Source organism: Macrosteles quadrilineatus, unplaced genomic scaffold (assembly GCF_028750875.1).
Source record: "Macrosteles quadrilineatus isolate MER2022 unplaced genomic scaffold, UCM_ALF_1.0 Scaffold_143__1_contigs__length_268001, whole genome shotgun sequence".
NCBI classification, from domain to species: domain Eukaryota; kingdom Metazoa; phylum Arthropoda; class Insecta; order Hemiptera; family Cicadellidae; genus Macrosteles; species Macrosteles quadrilineatus.
Genome location: NW_026542736.1, coordinates 229,295 through 254,748, shown reverse-complemented (window position 1 = coordinate 254,748; position 25,454 = coordinate 229,295). Strand labels below are relative to the sequence as shown.

The 25,454-nt window shown below is 37.3% G+C and overlaps 1 protein-coding gene across 1 annotated transcript; it reads left to right on the top strand.

The window, feature by feature from the left end:
- Positions 1-8,297: 8,297 nt before the first annotated feature.
- LOC128982170 (protein YIPF6-like) lies at positions 8,298-24,767 on the top strand. The gene is made up of 7 exons (XM_054401227.1): positions 8,298-8,567; positions 14,147-14,269; positions 15,331-15,409; positions 19,215-19,257; positions 21,568-21,693; positions 22,534-22,691; positions 23,979-24,767. Exons 1-7 carry the CDS (start codon positions 8,538-8,540, stop codon positions 24,095-24,097), a joined length of 678 nt encoding a protein of 225 aa, XP_054257202.1. The 5' UTR covers positions 8,298-8,537; the 3' UTR covers positions 24,098-24,767.
- The last annotated feature ends 687 nt before the right edge of the window (positions 24,768-25,454 follow it).

Here is a 25,454-nt window from a genome sequence, read left to right as displayed (position 1 = left end):
AAAACAAACATACATAGCCTCTAAAGTGTTTTTAATTTTAACTTTTAATTCCTTCCAATGTTCAATATCAATGACTTTTTGGGCTCAGCTAGCTAGTCACAGTCAGTCAGCTGAAGGGAAAGCTGTAGACGAAATACACCGCATAGAGTACTTTAACAGAATACAAATGTCGTGAACTGTTATACAATATTAGCACAGTAATGTAATTCTTGAATTATTCTCCCAAGTGGAGGTGTTTAGGGATAATCTAAGTAAAACTACGACGAAAAACGAATTTAAACTATAAAATAATCAAATGTATTTCTCATTAATGTTTTCATGACAAGGAACAATATTGGACACTAAAACAGACAGCTGATAGTAAAACAACATTCATATCATCTGTATGACTATTACAAATAAATAGAAAAGGCAGGCATTTTCAACACTTTCCCTTATTTGCATAGTCCAAGATTTTCTCGCAGAACTTGAAGTCTTGGTCGAGGTATAGGCTTCGTCAGTATATCTGCTAGTTGATATTCTGAAGCGATGTGCTTTACAGTCAGCATACCTATATTTATCCTGTCTCGAATGAACAGGTACTTCCGCTGAATATGTTTTGTACGAAAGTGAAACTCGGGGTTTTCACAGAGTTTTCTTGCTGATTCGTTGTCAACTTTCAGGATAGGAACAGCAGACAATCCTATAAGTTCTTTGAACAAACGAGCAATCCAGATTGTTTCTTTTGAACCAAGATTAGCTTCAATGATTTCAGCTTCACAAGTTGAGTCCGCAACTAACTCCTGACGACGACTAAGCCAAGTTATAGCTGCACCCGCGTATTTAATAATAACTCCACTTGTTGAACGCATTGTAGTTGGACAACCAGCAAAGTCCGCGTCACTATAGCATTCCAGTAGACGTGTTTTAGCTTTGGATTGGTACACTAGCTTCTGGTCCACAGTGCCGGTCAAATAGCGTATAACACGCTTTGCTCTTGTGACATCATCTTGTGTAGGATTTTCTAAGTGACGTGATAGAACACTTACACTAAATGCAATGTCAAAACGAGTACCACGAGCAACATAAAGTAGGGCTCCAACTGCCGATCGGTATGGAAAATCGGAGGCTTTCCCTGGTGTTTGAGCAGTGAGCTTCTCTATAGGAGTAAGTACTGGCTTGCATCCTTCCATGTTAAATCGAGAAATGATCTTCTTGATATAGGCTGATTGGGAGACCAATATATCACCATCACTATGAGAAATTTCGAGTCCGAGAAAGTATGACACTTCTTTAGCAACAATTTCAAATTGTGAACGAAGTTGACCAATAAATAAGTCCATTTCAGTCTGACTAGTCGCTGCGACTAATCCGTCATCAACATAGAGTGCAACAATGATTTTTCCAGCAGGGGTAGGACAAATATAGACGCAGGGATCTTCACGGCTCTGTCGAAATCCTAAGCCTTTCATGAAGTCGTCAAACCGTTTATTCCAGCATCGAGGTGCCTGTTTCAGGCCGTATAAGCTGCGTTTGAGACAACAAACACGATTTGCCCCATCTGAATATCCTTCAGGCTGCTTCATAAAAATCTCTTCTTCAACGTCTCCGTACAAGAACGCAGTTGAGACGTCAAACTGCCGTAGAACCATCTTCTCAACAGCTGCGATGGACAATATTGATCGAACGACCTCCAGACGAGCAACCGGGCTGAAGGTTTCAGCATAATCAATACCAGGTCTTTGCGCACATCCTTTGATGACCAATCTCGCTCGATATTTGTCAACACTTCCATCAGGATTGCGCTTTATTCGGTATCCTTCAGGCTGCTTCATAAAAATCTCTTCTTCAACGTCTCCGTACAAGAACGCAGTTGAGACGTCAAACTGCCGTAGAACCATCTTCTCAACAGCTGCGATGGACAATATTGATCGAACGACCTCCAGACGAGCAACCGGGCTGAAGGTTTCAGCATAATCAATACCAGGTCTTTGCGCACATCCTTTGATGACCAATCTCGCTCGATATTTGTCAACACTTCCATCAGGATTGCGTTTTATTCGGTATCCTTCAGGCTGCTTCATAAAAATCTCTTCTTCAATGTCTCCGTACAAGAACGCAGTTGAGACGTCAAACTGCCGTAGAACCATCTTCTCAACAGCTGCGATGGACAATATTGATCGAACGACCTCCAGACGAGCAACCGGGCTGAAGGTTTCAGCATAATCAATACCAGGTCTTTGCGCACATCCTTTGATGACCAATCTCGCTCGATATTTGTCAACACTTCCATCAGGATTGCGCTTTATTCGGTAGACCCACTTGTTGTTGATAGTCTTCTTTCCCGGAGGGAGTTCGGTCAATTCCCATGCACCGTGTTTATGCATGGACGCCATTTCTTTGTCCATTGCTGTTTTCCATTCAGCACTATCTTCTGAACTGATGGCTTCAGTGTAAGACTTAGGTTCATCGTCAACAAGAAGAACTTCGGCAAAGTTTGACGAGAGGTAATCGTTTAGCCACTCGGGTTGCCTTCTTTCCCGAGTCGAATGCCGAGTTGCAGGATCGTTGGATAACTCTCCATCTTCACTATCACTGCTACTTGACGGGTCTTCAGTCGGTATAGGCGCATTATTACCCTTCACTGGAGAACTAGGCTCGCCAATAGTCTCTTCAACTTCTTGCCAATCTTCTTCGATGTCATTGGTTTTATCAATCTTGATAGGCCACTCATCTTTCTTGTCACAGTTCCGACGATTTCGTGAAAAACGACGTCACGAGAGACTACGATATCTCTTCTCTCTGGCACGTAGATTCGATATCGTTCATCACCATCGTATCCAACCAGGTAACCAACCACAGCTTTCTTGTCCATTTTTCGCCTCCTCTGAACAGGAACATGGACGTAGCACTTTGAGCTGACCACTCGCAGATGTTTGATCCTCGGCTTTTGACCAAACCAGAGCTCAAAGGGTGATTTGTTGGCAACTGCTGACTTTCCCACTCGATTCAAAACATAGCCAGCAGTGATAACAAGTTCCGCCCAGATCGCTGCAGGAAATGTTACATTTGGATTGGCGTACTTGAAGGTCCGGGCCATTTCGACGATTGTTCTGTTTTCTCTCTCCACAGCACCATTTTGCTCGGGTGTATATGGCGCTGTCAGACGTTGGTTAACACCATATTCTCTGAGAATTTGACGAACTCCATCGTTGTCAAACTCACCACCGTTGTCGCTGAGAAACTCTTTGACGTGATGACCAATTGTGCTTGCTTTAGCCAACACTTCACGCAACGCTTCCTTCACAGCAGATTTTTCCCTTGCGACAAAACAGTATCGGTACCTTGAAAAGTGGTCTTTTATGACGATCAAGTATCGGTGACCTCCGAAGGATGGGTCAAACGGGCCGCAAACATCACCAGATAACAACTCACCGGGGGCTGAGGGGCGTTGTCGTGTTCCAAATTGTAGACGGTGTGCCTTTCCGAACTGACACGGTTCGCAGATCTCGAAGTTGGCTGGCACTTTGATACCCATTTCGGATTCGAGCTTCGATCGGACGTAACGTTTATCCATGTGACCCCAGCGCTCATGATATAACTGCAGAATTCGATTGTCTTCTGCTGCATTAGCGCAAACCTCAGACGGTTGAACTGTGTGAAATGAGGCACGATACAAAGTTCCACCACAGTTTCGAGTACCTTTGAATACAGTTTGTTCGTTAATAGTGAACCGACACTCGGTATTAGTCGATTCAAACCTGCTATTAGGGTTTCGATCATGAGCTGCGAGAATGGACACTAAGTTCCGAGAAACGTCAGGAACATACCAGACATCGTTGAGTGTGAACGTTTCCAGTTTTCCATTTTCATAGTTCGCTACTTCAACGACTCCACTGCCAAGAGCTTTTATAACTTCCTTTCCCGCCGCCTTTACTGTTGCGTTCGAGTTTGCAGGAAAAGGTTTGTACTCCGTGAACCAACTCAGATTTGACGTAATGTGCCGCGTAGCGCCATTGTCGATCCACCACTGGTCGTTCGTGGTCACGATATTCGTGTCACTGCTGATGGAAATCAGCGCACTTCGGTTGTCGGTCACGTTAACTTGCGAGCCCTTCGTTCTCTTCTTATCAGTGTCACTCGTTTTTGAACTAGTGCTAATGCCGTTAGCTCGAGCTGGATACGCAGGCTTGCCGTCAGCTTTCCATTTAGAACACTGGCGAATCCAATGACCTTTCCCCGAACAGTATTTGCACAAAGTGTCACCTTTTGGTTTCCTATTCTTCTGACCACCGCTGTTTGTGGCACTAAGAATGTCACCAGCTTTTGAAGTAGGAGCAACATTACGCTCATGAAGGATCAATGCAGATGAAACATCTTCAAGTTTCTTGCTCTCATTTGCCTTCAAGTAAGTAGCTAGACTTGAACGATTCAAAACGCTTCGGCAAAATGTGTAACACTTTTGACACAAACAGGAGCTCAAGAAAATCTTCGACCGTTTGGATGTTACGCGTTTTGAAGCCAGCTGCAAATTCGCGGTTTTGATTCTTCAATCTTGAAAGCACGGTCGGGGCATCCTCGGTATCATCCCATTCCATACTGAAGAAATCCAAACACTGACGAAACAACTGATCTTCTGCCTTGTTATCGAACTGCTCGATCAAAATGTCCCACGCTTCCTTAGCTGATAATCTTCCGGAAATACGTTGATGTAGATCATCACTAACGCACTGAGAAATAACTATTTTTGCCTGAGTCGTGGATTTATTGAATTTCTCAAGTTCTTCCTTTTCGGCTTTAGTCGGAGGCTCAGAGAGGGTAGGCTTTTCTCTTTTTCCCTCGACGATATCAACCGCGTCGAACAACTCTAGAACATCCAACACTCGATCTTTCCACGTCGGCCAATATTCTGCTCCTTTCAATGGTTTTATACCTTTCACGTATTCCATTTGTAGAGCTGGACGAACTCGATCGAAAGATATACCAAAGAAACAATACTCTTGAGACAGAAAAATACGTCAGTATAAATTGTTCTTACCGTGTACGTAGTAGACTAGATTTCCCAACTCTTGAATTATTCTCCCAAGTGGAGGTGTTTAGGGATAATCTAAGCAAAACTACGACGAAAAACGAATTTAAACTATAAAATAATCAAATGTATTTCTCATTAATGTTTTCATGACAAGGAACAATATTGGACACTAAAACAGACAGCTGATAGTAAAAACAACATTCATATAATCTGTATGACTATTACAAATAAATAGAAAAGGCAGGCATTTTCAACAGTAATACCCACAGCCGCCTTTTCACGGCCACCTTTGCCGCGGCCTGGTAGAATTGGCAACGTTGCAAGTGGTGTTGTCTAGCGCCAGACATCCCATTAGATAGCATGGCGGACAGGTGACACCAGCTCATTATTTCGCGTATTATTAATTTAAAATTAAAATTTATTGAAAGATCGAAAATAAAACATATAGAATTGAAAACAAAAGCATTGTTTAAATTAAAAAGCAATTTTGTACTTTTAAGGGGGAGTCAATATTGTCATAGTCCAACAACCAAGCTTTCGTAAATACACAAATACCATTAGCTGTTGCCAAACTAAACAGCTGTTACAACACCACTAGCAACGTTGCCAATTCGAAGGCCGCGGCCTGGAGTTAAAGGTGGCCGTGTTACAACTCTACTTGCAACGTTGCCACTTCGAAGGCCAAACATAGGTTAGTGTATGGTAATACTTATGGGAGTATGTTTTATCTATGGTACTGTAATACTAAATAAATTCTTAAAATCTCAAGTTTTTGATTGGAATTTAAAATACTATTAAATACTATTATTGGTATAGATGTTTAAGGTAAAATATATGTGTTTTACATTTTTATTTTGTTAATGAGGCAACGTTGCAAGTAGGATTGTTTAGTGTCAGAGTCTGCACTTTATTGAGGTAATTTTAAATTCATGAACATAAATGTATTAAAATATTGAAAATAAAACATACAGAATTGAAAACCAAACAATATGAATTGAAAATATATATCTGTAAATTTAAAGCGGAGTCAATATTGTCATAGTCCAGTAACCAAGCTTTCGTAAATACACAAATACCATTAGCTGCTTCCAAACAAAACAGCTGTTACAACCCTACTTGCGACGTTACCACTTCGAAGGCCGCGGCCTGTAGTTAAAGGGGGCAGTGGATAGAATGGAGTAATACAATGATCTGTGTTGCTAGCTTTGTTTTTTACTAACTGAGATCTCCAGTAGTTATTTAGTCAGGACAAATTTATTAAGAGCTCAAGAGCAGTTGAGCCTAATTAAGAACTATCAAAAATACCTACTCAATTGTAAGAAATATGTGTATCATTATCAAACGATTTATCTCGTGAAATCATGTATCAACACGAACATACTACCACGCTTTGTTTGAATTCCACCTCAGGTACGGGATCATCTTTTGCGGTGGGTCATCACAAGAAAACCTGCAACGAGTTTTGGTGCCGGGTGCTCCAGAAGGAAGCAATGCGGATAATGGTCGGTCTTCAACCAAGAAAACGCTGCAGAAAAACCTTCCGTAGCTTACGCATAATAATTACCTCACTCTCGATCTACATCTTGGAGGCAAATTCTCACACAATAAGACCTCGGGTACGATACGAGTGGCAAGCGGCGAGCGGCAACCTGAGCGGCACGTAAGCTGCGGTGGTGGCTACACGATACAAGCGGCACATTTATAACATTCATAAAATTTCCCCAGTTTTATGAGTCAGTTTAGTTGAAAATAGTAAACTATGATTATACCTGCAATACGTATTGCAACTATTGTTGCTATCTGACAATTTGTTTGCCTTTAAAGAAAAAGTTGGTTTTTTAGAAAAACCTTCAGGTCCCATACTTTTCTGGTAACTAAAGTGTTTTAAACCTTCCGTGCTGGTCATTCCACAAACATTCCCTGGACTGCACCTCACGTATCGACCCGTATTGTATGTTTGCTGCTGTTTCCCTGTCATTTTAGGCCGAACTGAAGCATGAACCCCTTGAGCAGCGAACGGCGTTTTCGCGAAAATCGGTTTTGACTTGGAACCATGAGCGGCGCTGAGCGGTACCGCTTATCGCTGCTCGCCGCTCAGACGTATCTTGGCCACCCTCAACAAGTTTACACGCAACTAAATGAGACCCGATATGTCAGAGCGGCGCCGCTCATGCCGCTCGCCGCTCGTATCGTACCCGGGGCCTAAATAAGGTCTCTTCACCGAAGCATGCTGCCTTCCACAGATATAACACGAGGCGCAACGAGGATTTCCATCTGCCCTCCCACAGAACATCATTCTTATCGAAGAAACCTTCGTATGCTGGAGCGAGGCTCTTCAACCTGCTTCCCCAGATTCTCAAAGAGGGTTCACCTACAACGCTGAGGAGGTGAATTTTGTATATTGACTAACCTACCTGTATAGGACCAAAAACCATTTGAATTTTTTTCAACTAAAAGGAAAAAAAATGTATTACCAACTTATTACCTTATTATTATTATTTATTGCTATTACTGTTGTTAACTATTGTATTGCTTATTGTTATTGTTTATTTATATTTAATATCTTGAGCAAATGAGCCTTGAAGTTTACGACCCGTGCAAGACCAAGACCACGGTCCACGGACCACCCTTTAACTCCAGGCTGTGGCCTTTGAAGGGGCAACATTTCAAGTAGGGTTGTAACAGCTGTTTTTGGAGGCAGCTAATGGTTTTTGTGTACACATTTTGAGAATACGAAAAGCTTGGTTACTGGGCTATGAAAATGTTGAATTCACTTTAAATGTACAAAAATAGATTTTCAATTTAAATATTGTTCTGGTTCTCAATTCTATATGTTTTATTTTCAATATAAATAATATCATGTTCATAAATTTAAATTTAAATGAATAATACGCAAATTATTGAGCTGGTGTCACCTGTCTGCCATGTTATCTTATGGGATGTCTGGCGCTAGACAACACCACTTGCAACGTTGCCAATTCTACCAGGCCGCGGCCTGGAGTTAAAGGTGGCCGTGGCAAGACCCCATCTACGATTGGACTAAAAAGCTTATCATAAAAATAAAAGAAAGAAAAATAAACATTTGTATTGACAACATTCTGTACTTGACGCTCATGAATAAAGTATTCTGTATTCTGTTCTACTGTTCTGCCATGTTCTTTAATCAATGCTTGCCCACAACGATCAGCTAATTTTCCATCACGCCTTAATAATGTACCTCGTACAGCTGTTTGGTGTTCACTGTTCATACATAGGTTGTCAGAAATAATGTGTTGTCGTTGTCTGAATCTGGCAACATTTTCGGTCTGCTCTGCCTGCCAACAACTTTACCTAAGTATAGTTTTAGGCTATGTCGTTGAATTATTTTGCATTGAAATTGAAAATTAAGTTATTAAACTCCTTACTTCTGACTTGTGGCTTACCCTTGGTTGCAACATTTTTTGGTAGCAATAGCTTAAAATAATACTTTCCGAAAAAAGGTATAAATTTCAACAAGTAATTTCAATTTCATACACTTCTCATAAAGATGACATCAGATGGAACAACTAAACTGGATGTAAGTTATCTTTTTAAGTAGATCGTTCTTTAAACAATTTCAAATGGGATAAGCTCGTACTTAAACTTACATATTTGAACATACACCGTAAGTTACCTAATTCAAACTGTAACTTATTCCTACCACCTATGATCAGATCATTGATTGGCCTAACTTATTACCCTAAATATTTTTTTCATAATTTTCCTTTCTTGTACATTTCAAAATAGGCTTAAAACTTTTTTTTGTTTCAAAACTGCTAAATTTTTCATGCGAGGGCCCAGACCAACCTCTTTGGTGGGGTTATTTCATAGGGGCCCCAGGGTTTGCCCTCCCCATAGATTTGGTGAAATGACGCCACTGATTCGTATAATAAAAAGATAAGGTTATTGTTTACGGTAGGCCTACTTGGCCCTAATTGTGCTGTTGAAATAGTAGTTGATGCAACGATCACTTAAAATCTTCTTTGCATAAGTTACAATGGTTAACTTAGTTAACATTTGTAAAAATCCATTACATATATTCTTCTGTTACGTTTTTCATGGAATAGGTAAACTGCTTGCAGCATTCTAACCATAACTACTGTTGGCCTACCGTTTAAAGTACAAGTAGACAAACATTACAGACAAACATTACAAACAAACAGAATTTATAATGAGTGGAGCGAAAACTGGCGGGCGTCTGAGGGTCCTATGATACGTCTATGCTGAGAATGGTTTTTATATTATTTTACCGATCCATGTCTTCACTATGATCATTTTGGACTCACGTGAGTTTCAGTAAATGTTGAAAATAATATAACTCACACAATTTTAAAACCCTCTAACAAGCCTGATCTCCAGCCCACCCAAATGAACAAACATAACCTCCAAATGAGAAACTAACTTATGTCTTCCTCTTCCTGCAAGCTCATTCCCGCAAAAAGCAGACGCTCCCTCCAACTTCGTCGCTGACTTTTTTTCCAAGCACCACTGCCTTCTTGATCTTGACATCATTCCTATTTCATGTACTATATGAAATATAAGTATCATTGGAACAAGCTAAATTGGATTGCATCAGGAATAAACTAAGAGTTAGTACTCCATTGATTGTTAGCCAATCAACTGATATTAAATTCACAATGGGTAAAACCGAAATAACTACCTGTCCGCTATGTGACAAATTTGTTCACGAACATGAAGAGGCCATACTATGTGAGGGTGGTTGTAACACATGGTACCACCGGGACTGCCTTGGCATGATGTTAGACCACTATGAGAAAATCACCAATGGTGAAAAGGGATATGAAATATGGCTCTGTCCACATTGTGAAATCCCGGAAAATATGAAAGTAGACTTGACTTCACCCCAAATTGGTGGTGAATTGAGAACCTTAAATAAACTCTCATATTCTCTTCCTAAATTGTCAGACAGATCTCTAGACGCATTGAAGTTGGAACTTAGTCAAGTGGATAACTTAGCAGATGAAACTGACAACACCTATTCTTTGAGGATGGCAGGCGAGATTGGTAAAGCTTTACTTGAAGAAAACCAACATTTGAAATCAGATATTATTTCATACAAAAATTGTATTTTAACTAAGGACATAGAAATAGAAGATCTCCAATCCCAAAATTTTCGCTTGCACACCCGAGTTCAAGAACTTCTTAACATTATAGAGGAGATCAACAAGCAGAGTGACAGGATACGAGAAGAAATGATAAAGAAAACCCAATACTATGAAGAGCACGATTTTGAACAGTTAAAAGTAATTGACAAACATGAAAGAGAAATCATACAACTCAAAAGGGCTATTTGCAAACAGGACACACACGAGAGACGAGACTACAAGGGATGATACGCCTAAAAAAAGGGACCATACTATTGATTCGCCAAACTCCAATCCACAAGATGTTCCAAATGAAATATCTTTGATCAGCAAAAACATAAACAACTTATCTAACTATTACAAAATGTTAGAAAAAAGGATAGCAAATCTAGAAGTCAACTCAGCTTTGTCTGTTCCAGAGAAGATAAAGGAAGCTAAGTGTTCTCATATACCCACTTCAAACTTGCCAACCCCAACAAACAAAAAAGTACAACGAATGCCGCCTCACACTGCCAAACTTTTGCAGAGTGGAGAAACCTATAAGGACTTCTTCAACAACAATATCCAGGATTTTCTTAGAAACCAAGATTATTATTCAGCTTGGTAAACAACAGAATAATGATCTATCGACATATCCCCCCAGCTTTGCTGATGGAGAAGTAATAAAAAGAAACAACAGAAATAGCTTAGACGAGGCAGCAGCCGATCTCCCATCTACAGTCAGTAATACATTAGGAACTCAACTGTCTTTTTTAGAAGAACCTCTGAAAACACGAGAAAAGTGGAAGATGAGTACAAGAAAAAGACAAGGCTCACGGACAATAATAAAATCTCAAAAAGATTAACTATCTTCCACCAGAACGCAGACTGCATAGGCAACAAAATAGAACGATTTAATCACTTTCTCCACTCAGACACTCCGGATATCGTCATCATCACAGAACATGGCCAAAATGACGAGCGCATGAAGAATACTCGTCTAGGTGATTACAGTTTGTTGTCAGCCTTCTGCAGGAATAATGCCAGGAAAGGTGGTTGTGGCCATCTACAAGCACAAGGATCTTGAAAATGAGATAGAAGTACTAAATTTAGAATCCTCAAGCATCCCTTTAATCATAGAAGTCTCAGCAATTGTGATAAAACTGAACAAAAAATCAAACTTATTTGTGCTTGGAGTTTACCGCCCCCCAGGCAATGATAACGAATCTTTCAAACTGTCTCTGGACACACTTTCAACCATCATACACCCTTGGGTGACCCAGAACAACATCATTATCATCATGGGTGACTTCAATGTCGACTGCCTGGCTGCATCATCCAAAAGAAATCAGCTAAACGAACTTCTATCAACGTTTAATATACATCGAATCGAACTTCCTCCAACGAGAATCACTACTATTCTTCTACTTCGATTGACATTTGTTGCATAACAACTTGTTTTGAGAAAGAAGTGGCGGTTGAAGTGATAAATACTGGCATTTCGGATCACACAGGACAATTATGCAGCCTGAATCTGGGCACATATCGCAAGATGCCTTGCACATACACTTGCCAAACCCTTAAATCTCAAAATCTTGACGACATGAAGCTACAATTATCAAATCAAGACTGGAAGACAGTTCTAGAAAGCAGGACCGTAGAGGATGCTTATGATAGTTTCATCACGATTGTCACTTCAGTTATTGATGCCACGTGTCCCTGAAAGGCTTTCCGTGAAAAGAGGCGAAACCCTTTAACCCATGTCTACGATGATGAAGTCAAATCAATTAAGGAAAAGTTCATCAAAGCTCATAGCCGCTACGTCCTTAGTGGAAAAGAGGAAGACAAACTATTAACCAATAAGTTAAAGAAGGACTATGACCTTAAGTTGAGAGCACTGAGACGAGAAGCGAACAGCTAAATTCATCTCCGAGTCTTCAATAAAATCGAAGGCTATCTGGAATGTGATCAACAGTGAAAGAAAGACCAAACAACGAGATCCTGACACCCTGTCATATCTGGTAATAAATAATGCAAAAGTGGAAGATCCTACTGAACTTGCTGGCAGCTTCAATGCATACTTCACAACAATTGCTGATGAGACCCTAAAGAACATTCAAGACCAGACGAAAGCCCGCAGCAAACAGGCCGAGCGTGTTGTCACATCTCCAATGACAGTGTTGGCGCCTACATCTGACCAGGAATTACTCGACACCATCAGAAGACTAAACAACAAGACTTCATCGGGCCTGGATGAATTTTCCTCCGTTATGGTCAAACACTGCCGGCAGGAATTGCTAACGCCGCTGCTTTACATAGCCAATCTAAGTATGTCTCAGGGCACCTTTCCAAGCAAGATGAAAACGTTAAAAGTGATTCCATTACACAAGAAAGGGAGCAAGCATTCGTTGGGGAACTTTAGACCTATCTCCTTGGTGTCTACATTCTCAAAAATCATTGAGAAGGTCGTTCTGACGAGAATCATAAATCACCTGGAAAACAACAAGATAAATCTTAGTGGACAACATGGCTTCCAAAAAAATAAATCTACCATCACAGCCTTAGTCGAGCTGATTGAACTGATCGTGGACAAACTTGAAGAGGGCGAGAATTTAACTAGTCTGTACCTCGATTTGAGCAAGGCCTTCGACTGCCTCAGCCACCAACTTATTCTTACCAAGCTCGAAGAACTGGGTTTTCAGGGCATGGCTAGAGATTGGTTCCAGAGCTATCTGGTGGGCCGGAATCAGCTTGTCGAGCTTAGGCAAAAGGAGAATGGGAAAATTGCCACATACAGGTCACAACTACTTCCTGTTACAAGAGGCATACCTCAAGGCTCTGTTTTGGGCCCGGTGATATTCATACTGTTTACTTATGACCTTCCTTCATACATCAACCCATACAGCAGAGCAATCATGTATGCTGATGATACTGTGTTGCTTGCCTCAAGCAAAACTACAGACAATCTGGAAGTGAAATCCTACATTGCGCTAAACTTGGCGGTTGAATACTGCAGTATGAATGACCTAGTCTTCAATGAAGGAAAAACCAACCAGGTGAATTTTGGCAACAAGAAGAACGAGATCATGGGGTATCCGGGCATCCAGACCAGTGACACAACCAAACATCTTGGCTTGATCTTGGACAGCTGGCTGACCACGTGGACGAACTTTGCATGAGGCTGAGTACTGCAATTTTCGCTCTACGGCGCATTAAGACTGTTAGCACAGTGGCAGCTCTTAAAATCTCATACCACGCCCTCTTTGAGAGTCGTCTGAGATATGGGATTCAGCTCTGGGGTAGCACCTCCCTCACCAACATCAAACGTGTGCTGATCCTGCAGAAGATAGCACTGAGGATAATGGCGGGCCTGAGTTGGAAGGAGAGCTGTCGAGTACCTTTTAAGCAGTGGCACATACTTACTGTGGTGAACGTTTACTTATTGGAGAATTATTGCTGAACGAGTGGTTGCTGAATCACCCTTTCTACAGCATCAACGAGTTTATTGAGTGGAGGAACAGCTGAAATTAGAAAATCTGAAATTTCCCAATTCCAAAGACTTTATTCCACTAATGTATACTACTGTAATTCTCTGACACTATTACAATCTTGAAGATTGTTAATAAAGATCTCTCTCTCTCTCTCTGTCTCTCTCTCTCTCTCTCTCATTAGGCTACATACTTTTTAGCAATAGACCTACTGTAACTTATGTATTGAAACCGTTTACTTAACACAACCAACATTAAAATTAAAGTATCATCCAAAATTATTATTATCAGTGAAGGATACGCCTAATCAATAAAATGTTTTACACATAGGCTAACTCTTCCATATTATTCTTTTGTAACGTTTCTTTGATTTACCCCTAAGCTATATCACACTATTATTCAAAATGTGTCCGTTAAAACACTTTATCATACACCTAACCAGCGATCTTTATTATTTTTCACCGTCAACCTAATGAGTTATCCTAATATAACATAACATGAAGTGTCTTTTCCTCTTAATGTAAATTAATTCAGAATTTGTTTAGCTCTATGAAGAATTTCATGAGGGTCCCGTTGAAGGGAGCATGAATGTTCCAAGTTCGAATAAAGCACAAGCGATAGGTGAGCCTGACTTCAACACCCTTGATGAGCCGATTAGTGTCACAGTGGTAAGTCTTTTTGTTTCCTTATGTATGGTTGGCTTAGGTATAATACAGCTGCAACATTTTTTATTGCAATTTAAGTATGTTACTAACTTTGAAAAATGTTTCTTTCTAAGTATGTACTTAGGTACTAACTTCTTACTTCTGTTAAACAGTCCTTTTAACCCTGAACAATAAGGCTTAACCCCTAACACTGTAAAAGTATGATTAAAAAATTATTACAATTTTAGTCATTTTCCCTAAAAAATCCATAAAACTTCATCAAAATGCTTAGCTACTGACCATTTGGGTAGATTTTATTAGGGTTTATTTTTTAGTATGGTACCTAATGATTTAAAGATATCGATCATTCTCCGTTTTTGATTACCTTTACTTGCTGTCACATCTTTTTCAGCTCTTTTTAGTTACCCCTCCAGGTACTTTCCTGTTAAAGGGAACATTCATTGTTATCGATGATTTTTTTTATATATCGATATTTTTGTTTTCCGATCCATTACAAATTGACAACAACTAACTACTGATCTTGTTTAGGCTAAAACAGTCTATATATGGATTAAGAAATGAAACTGTTCTAAGCTAACCGTTTGATAACAGAAAAGGCAAGTTAAACACGGAATTTTTAAATGTTACAGCAAGTTTGGTTAGTTATGATAGGTTATTTTTTTAAAACAGTTTCATTTTATTATTGTTTGTTGATACTGAACAATATTTATCTTAGTTGTCAGCTGATATGTTTCAATTTGTTAATATCGATATATCGAGAAAAAAACCATCGATAATAATGAATGTTCTCTTTAACAGGAAAGTACCCCCCTCCATTTACACAGTACGGTACTGTTATTGTATATATATATATTTTAACTTTGTGCTCCTATTAATAGTAAGTTTAGGGTTTTCAACTATAGGCCTGATGTAAAGCTAATTGGAGAAAGTCAGTTTGTTGATACTTTTGTCTTATAGGCCCTACCTACTTAAAATCTTAAGGCTTACTATTTATTATTATTAGACAAATAATAAATCCTACTGTAACTTATTCCTAGATGATTTATTTTGTTTTATTTTTTCAGTTAAGAGATCTCAAAGCAGTTGGTGCAAAATTCAAAAATGTATTGTATCCTGTTGAAAAGAAAAGTTTACTCAAAGAATGTAAGTATTGCAAGCCTTTAACTTCTGAAGGGATAAGTAGTAGTAGCATTATACTAGTAACAAACAACCGTAATAACATTTAAAGTAGTAATTAGGTAGGCCTGCTCAATAACAAACCAGAAGGAAGAATGCATTTACCTATATAAAAAAATAGAAAAAAAGGGAAGCTTCGGCCGAAATGAGTGAAAATTTAAAAACGTACGTTTTCAGGAAAAGCACTTTGCAAATTTTTTCCCCCTTTTTTCAAAACTTTTATTATTATTTTTATTTCATTAACATTTGAAGTTTCATAAAATGTCCATGGTAACGCAATATCTTTGGTAGTTTTCTTTTTAAAGAGCATCTTTAGTAGAAAAACACAAAATCCTGTCACGACCATAACAGACGTTTAAATGAATATTAAAAATAGTTAATATTATTTTTATAACTATGTTTTGCTATAAACTAATTTACTTTTATGACCATTATACAATAAAAAGGTCACTAAGCTTTTGGTATATTTGATCTTTCTAGAAAAAAATTTAAAAAACTCAAAAAATAGATAAAAGCCAATAAAATCTTTTTAAGTTTGTATAACTCCGAAAAAACATACCTGAGACCCGAAAAATCGTTATGTTTGTATAGAGGTGTGCTTCTTTTGTGTATAAAACATTGAAATATGACGATATTTTAATTTTTGAAATTTTTATGATAGAAATCATAAACGTGATGGTCAGGGACAAGCGGTACGGTCGTGAATTGTCTGGAATAATCTAAATCTTTCTAAACAATCCTTCAATTATACTGTTAGTTATAATAAAACTATGTGTTTCAATTTAACTAAACTGTTCAATTTACAATTATATTAAAGTTATTGTCACGACCAAACACACTATAATCCATAAGGCTGGATTGGTCGTGAAAAAAACCGCGATGGTCGTGAAACTTTGGTCGTGAAATTACGTGTTATTTGGCTCTGTTCTGGTGGTAGCCCTGCACCTCATGTTCGAGGATACAAAGTGGACTTCTAGGTTAATATAGCTATTGAAATATCTTATAAACAAAAATTAACACCATGTCTACTTCATCGAATGACTACGTACGGTCATGGACACACCAAAATTACAAAAAACACAATCTTTCCTTTATTAATCTTGTAATTCCTCCTTTCAACTCAAAACGACCGGCACTACAATCTTGACGTACACCCCGAACTAGTCTTTAAAACCAACTGACTTCATCGACGCCAGGCTTGCCACTGTCGTGCTCCAAAGTTGAAAATTTTTCCCAAATGGTCGTGACGCCAAATCGAGGGACAGACTTTTTTTGTCATGGTAGTCAGTCTACAATGACAATAAAATTATAATATGCTCCTTTTTTGTAAGTTTAATAACCATTGATGACATAAAAATATGGCTTTATATATTTCGGCATGAATAATTAGTCTAAAAACAGCGTGAAAGTTGGAAAACGTACCTTAGGGACACGTCATGGTCGTGAATTTAGAGACTTTAAAAATACGAAAAAAATACCTAGAACCTATTTAAAACCAAATAAATGTGTGTAACATGTTGCCCCCGTCCCAAAAAATATTAAAACACATAATAATAAACTACAAATCCAGTATCTACGAAGTAAAAGGCCAGGGACATGAAAACGTACGTTTTTAAATTTTCACTCAAATACAAATTGCATGATATAGAATAGTTTATTTTCTAACTAACTTATTTAACGACAATCTACAAAACAAAAAAAGACTTATCATCAAAATGCATATTACCAAGCTTACATAACCTGCATCTAATTGATTCTATTGGCCATCTCCAGTCATCCATAAACACAGCATTCACCAAAGCTGACCAGGTGGATTGTGTCTACCTGGACTTTGCTAAAGCTTTTGTCAAAGTATATCATCGCCTTTTGTTTGCCAATTTTACTCGATATGGATATTTATTGACATGATCTATTGCATTCTATGTATAATGTTTAATTAATGATCAATTAAATCTAACTATCTAACTATCTATCTATCTATCTATCTATCTATGGGGAGTTGCTGGGAAACTGGCTTGAGATTTACCTGTGTGATAGATTAGGGTACTTATTGTTAATTGTGACAGAGCTCTATCTAACCCTTTTTGCAGTGCCATCAGGTATCACCCAAGGTTTACTCTTGGGACCTTTATTATTCAATTGATTTATTAATGACATCAGCATTGCTATATCCTCGAAGTTCCTCACATTCGCAAATTTATTTATTTATTTATTGCCAACGGATTTCACCAATTTACAATAATGAATTGCAATATAGTGACTTACTCATCATGACTAAATACTAAAACTAAGTAACAATGCAAAACAATACAATAAGGATACATGCAAAATCTAAGACAGTAAAAAAAAACTACTTATACCTAGGTATAAGATATACCCAGCAAATTATTTCTTGACCTTCTCAAGAATCAGATATATGGATGAGTATGTAAACTTCCAAAACTCCCTTGCGGCATTGTTATCTGTTATAAAAGTAGGCCTAATGCATTCCCAAGTGCCAAGTCATGTTATTTAATCGTGGGACTACAAACTGTGATTTTGAATACTGTACTATGTATTGATGACTGAAAACTAGTGAAGTGAATAAGGTAAAGGATCTTGGGATCATTATTATACCAACCCTAAGTCCAGAGGAGCATTTTTCCAATATTGTAAACAGGGCAAATTAACTACTGGGATTTATTCATACGTCCACAGAGAAATTTACTGACCCACATTCTCTTGCTGCCCTTTAGCCTACAAAATACTCATTATACCTATAGTAATTCCTGGAGTTTGGCTGTTTACTTACTGGAAACCATGTATGGATATATTTCAAAGCTAGACTAGAAGATGTTGTCTGACTATTTACATATCTAGTATACCTATTGCTCAAATTCGAGCAATTGCGAAGTATTACAGGCAATATTTTTAAACTAATGACAGTCATAGTTTCCAATGACTTTAAAAGAGTCGACTCAAAGATTATGGAAATACTCACCATGTTTATAAGGCCCCCCATACACGTACCGATCGGCCTGAAGGTCTGATGGGATTCACATCAGTCGTCGTCCGGCCAATTTGGTCGGCCGGCGGCTGGACGACTACCCCATACATGTAACGATCGGCCGTCCGATCGATCGTTACCTGTATGGGGGGCCTAACAGTTCAATATAATCAACATTTCTTGCAAATATCTTAGCTGATCTTGTTTTTTAGTGTTTCCTACAAATGTTCATTGTACTCATAGCCCCGCATCAGGTTGTCCATAATAACAATTATAAATTCTAAAAAAAACATTATTTCTATTTCTTATACTTCTTGGTGATGTTCTATGACTTTTCTATGTTTCCATAGTTTGCAAATCGACTCTTTCAATGATTGCTCAAGAAATGCAGCACAGTGTTAATTCAGTTTTCTTTTTAGTATGTAAATTGTCCAGGCTTTCTCGCTTTTTTCTATCGTAATATTTACGCCAACCCAAATTCAAGTAGTAAATATTTCATTTCAACCAAGTCAGTAAATGTTTGTAGCACACCTTTCCTATTGCAACTAAAATATTAACAGAAATTAAATTATCCAGCTGATCATAATATAATGTAAACAGATATGTTCTTTATAAGAATAACATGGGAACTTTATAAGCCCAAGGGATTTTTTCTAAAATATGGTCAGTTTGCAAATCTACACACCTTGGTATGCATTATGTAGGGTTAAATCTTAAAACAAAAAAGCCTTATTGTTTACAAAGTGTCATGTAGCGTATTAATAATATAGATTATTGTTGTTTTAGGGGATCTCTGGGGTCCACTTTTGCTCTGCACCTTTTTAGCTATGTAAGTAAAAAAAAAAAAACAACCATATAGTCTAGTAGTTCTCATCATTACTCCAAGACTAACTAAGTAGCCTAAGTAAGTAATCCATTCCACGTCCACCTTGCAACTCCTGCAATACTAGCTATCCAAAAAAATATTTTGTTTTACTACGCTTTTTTGGTACTATTTTTTACTATTGTAAAACAGCTGGGTAGCACAGTGGTTATAGTGCTAGTAATCAACCTAGTACAGTAATCAAAAAGGTCGCCAACTTGACCTGTTTTAAAGCTTTTTCAAATTGTGTGACTTTTTGATGGTTTGAAACTGGACCCAGCTGTCCTAGATCATTGTGCTTTCAATAAATGGTCCTGACAAGTAAAGCAGCTAACTTAGATTAACTTATAATAATTACATAATAAACTCAATTTAGTTTTGAAGAAATCATATCAAATTAAAGAAAAAAAATCCCCGCCGCAGCAAACCAATCATCTAATCGTTGTCCAATCCAACCAATCGTTGTCGAAGCGAATTTCCATTTGCATGATGAAAATCCACATTTTCACTTAAATATTTCCTTGAACATGTCAGATTTATTCCCTATTTTAAAAATGTGTTTAATGAGTACTTAGGTTTAATGCTACAGAGATGGTAATAGAGTGTGTATATTTATTTAGTAAACTGTAAATAGCATAACTATCATAAAATAAATAAATTTGCCTAGTTGGATCAAAATTTATCTTTAAACAAGTGTAGCGGATGTCTAAGAAGGCTTTTTTACTAAAAAAGTGGACTGTATGATGGGATATCGAGTTTAATCTTGTTTACAAATATTATGGACTTTTGGTTTTGATTGAGGTACAATTAAGTTTCTATTACCACACATGAAGTTCTGGAAGGTCTGGTAGAGTATATTTGAGTATGGCCATACGTTTCTTCTGATGAAAAGATAGCTTCGTCAAACAACAGTTTTTAGAGTTCAAAGTATCACACATACACAATTTAAATTCAAATTAAAGGGGTTATAGGTTAGACAAGTACAAAAAAGAGTTAATTGAATGAAGCAAAATAAGAGGAGAATAGCTATTTACATTACAAGTGTAGTAAGAGCGTTTTTACATCACGCAAGTGAAATTCACCTAAGTGATGTAAACACGCTCTTGCGTAACGTGTAACGTACAAGATTTTACCTAATCCGACAATATACATGGGATTATGTACAATATTTTTCATTATCCATTTCACTTATCTTCTAACAGTAACGTTCTTTTAAAAACAAAAGCTAGGTTAGGAAAATACTTTAAAGCATAACAATAACATTCAAGCGCACAGCTGATTACTAGCGTTGAACGTCGTTGGCTCCATAGAGGTATATTTTTTAAGTTAAGCAGTCAATGTTATTTAAATGGGTTTCTTTACATCACCGAGTGAGTTTTTGATACTTTACATCACTCGAGAAGTAAGGAAGTTGTATACATCACGCTTGGGATAGGGAAGTTTAACATGGCGGGTTAGGTAAAAGAATAAAATTTCTGTACAAAATGATATTAAGAAGGTAAAAGCACCGTTTTTAAGAAGGAATTGTTTACATTTATTCATTTAATTGTTGTATTGTTGGGGCCATGTGGGGATTTTGCAATATACTCTCTCTCTCACACAATGATCAGCTGGCCTACTTATGAATACTGAACAACAAGCAAACTACACAAATTTACTTTTTCTCCGTAAGAATAGCATGGTAATTTTAAATTTACAATTTATTTAATTTTTCCTGTACCTAATAACAGTACAAAAACACTTAAGAATACTAAATTATTTGGTTTTTTTAAGATCTACCAAATAATTTGAAGATAAATTGGGAAATTCTGTTTTTATGGCCAATGACAAAAACACCCTGCAGTCCAATATTCTTTTTGAAACCAATAAAGTTAGACAATATCCCAAACAATGCTGCACTCGCCTCTTAATCAGAACAGATTACGACCAACTCCTGTCTTCAGTCAAGTCTCGACACATATCCGGCACGCCTCCCTATCGCCCTGCCCGAACACACATCGTGAAAGATAAACCATATTAGGCATAGATTTAAATAATTAGTCCACTAGTGTTTTTTATGTTTTTGTGTTTCGTTTGTGAACATCTTCAGGCAAGATTAGTGGATCTTATACAGTGGAACTGACGATGGCGTTTGCGCCGAAATGTGCATTATACAGTTGGACCAGATTGGACCACAAGGCGACAGTCAGCTATTTTAACCTTTTATTTAATTGGCTAAGTATTAGTATTTCATTAATATTTTAAAGGTTTTTGTGACTTGACTCCATTCCATTCCAGGTTTCTGCAAGGAGATTCTTCATCATCAGAATCAGATGGAGGGCCGGAGTTTGCTGAAGTGTTTGTCATTGTTTGGATCGGAGCAATGGTCGTTACACTCAACTCCAAACTTCTTGGTGGGAATATGTGAGTGACTTGTGAATAGAACAAACTTAAGATTAACAATGTAAGGACTTTTTATGTTATAAGACTATTGCTGTATGGTTTGTATGTATACATTCTATTCATCATACAAATTATAAGAGATTAATATACAATCCCTATTATGACGTATATGAAAAGAAACACTGGAATTGTGTTAGCTAGGAATTTAGTTATTGCATGTGTACCCTACTTGGCTATCTTATTGGTTACTGATAGTGATAAGAGGTTCGCTTGGACCATGACGGGGCCAAATTTAATTCACTACATGAATTGGGTTTACTTAACCTTTTAACTTGTATTTTTGGGTATCTCAGTTCAAACCTAAATTAGTACTAAACGGGATTTGTGGATAATACAGGTCTATAACATTTCAACCTGAGAATCATAGTGGTAGTCGTATGAAGGTCCTTCCAGTACATATCATAAAGGCATGGTTGTTCAACAATTTGAATGCTTCCTGTTGTATCCAGAGGAATGCTATACAGATGTTAAATTGTAGAATAAAGGGGAGAGTAGCTAACCTACCTTGGAAGAAGTACAGGAAGGCCATGGAACACACATAAGACACCTAAAACACACAATACTTCATTCCAGAGGGCTTTTATGTTTTATTGGCTTGAAGAAGGAACCAACTCACAACACACATTAACACTATTGGATGGACACTGAGTGTCCTCAGATTTCCATTTGCTGTAGTATTGGTAATCTTGTATTTGGCATCTTCTTGTTGGTCCCACGTGGACTTAATTTACAGTTTTTCTGTGTAGCTAAAAGCTTACACAAGCTAGACAATTTCACTACTTTGTTGCACTTCTGTTTCAGATCCTTCTTCCAGAGCGTGTGTGTGTTGGGTTACTGCTTGTTGCCGACAGCCATCGCCCTAATCGCGTGTCGTCTTATATTGGTAGCTGAACAGAACAACTTCCTCTTCATGTTGCGCTTCATGGTCACCATGATGGGCTTTGCTTGGGCCACTTTCGGTATGAATTATACTTTACTACTAAAATACTTGTATTAGTCCAACATTATTACAAATTGCCATCCATTTTGTTATACCCCTACCATTGATGTTTTTTTCAGATTTAAATTTTATTCTTTGTTTGAAGTTCATTTTTTGTAATGGTTAGTTAATGATGTTCAAAGGTTTACTGCACACATTTTCCATCACAATGGTAAAAAATAATACACAACGTTTCGGGATCTGGAATATGATCCCGTTCTCAGGTGAAAAAACAACTAACACATTACAAATAACAATACACAAAAGCCCAACCTAAGTAGGAATACACAACAGAGTAGCAGTTAAGTCATCGTACAACATGCAAAAAATAACTTATCACAAAACAAAACAAGCTATTATTGTTTTTTTTTATTGGTTACTTTTTGCATGTTGGATCACGGCTTAACTGCTATACCTGAATGCTTCTCTTTGTAGTGTATTCCAACTTACGTTGGGCTTTTGTGTATTGTTAGTTGTAATGTGTTAGTTAAGTTTACACCTGAGGACGGGATCAGATTCCAGATTGTGAAACATTGTGTATTGTTTTTTACCATTGTGATAGAAAATGTCTGCAATAAACCTTTAAGAAATTTTATGATGTTAGTTTATTTTTTATTGTTATTCAAATAATTTAGGCCTACTATATCTACAAAAGTACAAATCATATTAAGGGTTTGGTTAGGCTTGATGCGAAATATAACCTAAAACTTAAAAGTCAAAGGTTATGTAAACACAATATGTATATTTAGTTAAATTTAACCCGCCAGGGACCAAGCATGGTTGTAATCTACAACAAGGTTGATCATAAAGTGTTTGATCGAAGCTTGTCCAATGATTATCCACCCCTCATCAGTGCAGGTGCTCGGACCCCTCTTTCCAAGAGAGAATTAACATCAAGTTCACCTCATTTCTCCACCTTTTGTTTTACTTCCTTGATTTTTTTTAGTTTTCATTAGAATCCTAATATTAAATTTCAATGAAGTTTATCTTAACGTATTTAAACTTTAAGTGGGCTAACACATGAAATACTGTACTAATATAACTTTTTACTTGTTAATTTCATCTTTAAATATCAGCTTACTTGAACAAAATTTTAGAGTATGGGGCTAATTGACATACGATAAACACTTACATGCGATCATTATACAATTCTTTTAATTGAGCTTGCTCAATAATATCTTCCAATAGTTTCTCTCTATATTATATCCCTTTAACCTCAATATTTTTATAACATTCTTCACTTACTCTCAATTGTTGTATTTTACAGCCTCGACATTATTCCTGGGTGAAAGCCAGCCGGTGGGGCGGAAGGGCCTTGCAGTTTACCCGATATTCCTCTTCTACTTCGTCATATCATGGCTAGTTCTCTCACACAACGTGGATTGAACCAGCCGCCTTCAGTATTGCATGTAAATATTTTATAAATAACTTCATCGCTACTCCATTAAAGTTTGTGCTGTGGGATTTACATTATTGAAATTTGCACAAAAGATCTCTGTGGAATAGTAGATGTTTTAAGGTTGAAATGACAGTTTTATTGAGCGACTAAATTTAATAACATTCCGTGTACTTGTACTATTTTTATTTTGTGAATAAGGTAAAAATTTAAAAATCTTGATGTGTTAGGTAGTTTGTGAAATAATTCTTAAATGTAATTTTAGTCGATTTGTACTCCAAGAAACTTATGAATGAAATTCACTGTGGTAGATACCTTTGGTCGGAAAATTATTAATAATAAAAATACATTGTTAAACATATCGGGAAAGATAATTCAACGTTCTACAGTAGTTAGTCAATTATTTTCATTATATAAGTTTTCCATCTGGTTCTATATATTTATTTAATAGTAGCTGCAAACAAAATTTTATTTGTTGGAAATAAAAGCATAAACTAATATAATAAGAAACAGTTTAGAAATAATATTTAAACTTGAGCTGGGTATTTTAAATAAACTTTATATTGAAGGCTTTATATTTAGGCATATAAATTGTTTAAAGTTCCTGAGTGGTTGCTGCTGTGTAAATTTTGTACATAGGTACCAATAATAAATTTTAACAAGAAAAGAAATGGCTTATTTCTCCTTTTCTTAAAAGTATGGTTAATTATTTAGAATGTTCCGCTTCTTTCAACCTATAATTTTACCTATTTTATGAACCGTGTCTATTTTTCTTTCACGGTTCCTGACCGTACAGCGAGATAAATGTATTTGAAATCTTCAGTTCACCAACAAGCAATGTACCGTTGTAAACTTCTTATGGAGTTAAAACAATTTCATCGATGTAAAAGCCATACAAGGGATCCTTTTCAATGGGTGCATCCAACAACCTAAAGGCGAGAAGAGTTTGGATTGTTGAAAAATTTGCAAATTTTGCCAGACGTTCTTTTTACAACCCTATCTTTGTAAGATTCCATAGTTGGTCCCATAAAAACTTTTGAATTTAATTAGGTTGATAAATACTTTGCCTTTATTTTACTTAACAAAGCTAACAACATAAAAAATGAGACTCTGAAAATGGTGAACTACTACACACAACAGTCACAATACACAGTGTCCAATTGACCAGAGCTGGCGGGCTCTTGTCTGATTAAAACTTGCAGTGTGCAAGCTCTCATATCACTACATGCGCCACTGACGGCCTTGGCACGACTACCGTTTGGTTCAGTGGCAGTGGACAACTGCAGGACGCTCTCTGCAATCGCCGGGACTGTCTAATGTGAGAGCTCTCACGTTCTTGGCACTACT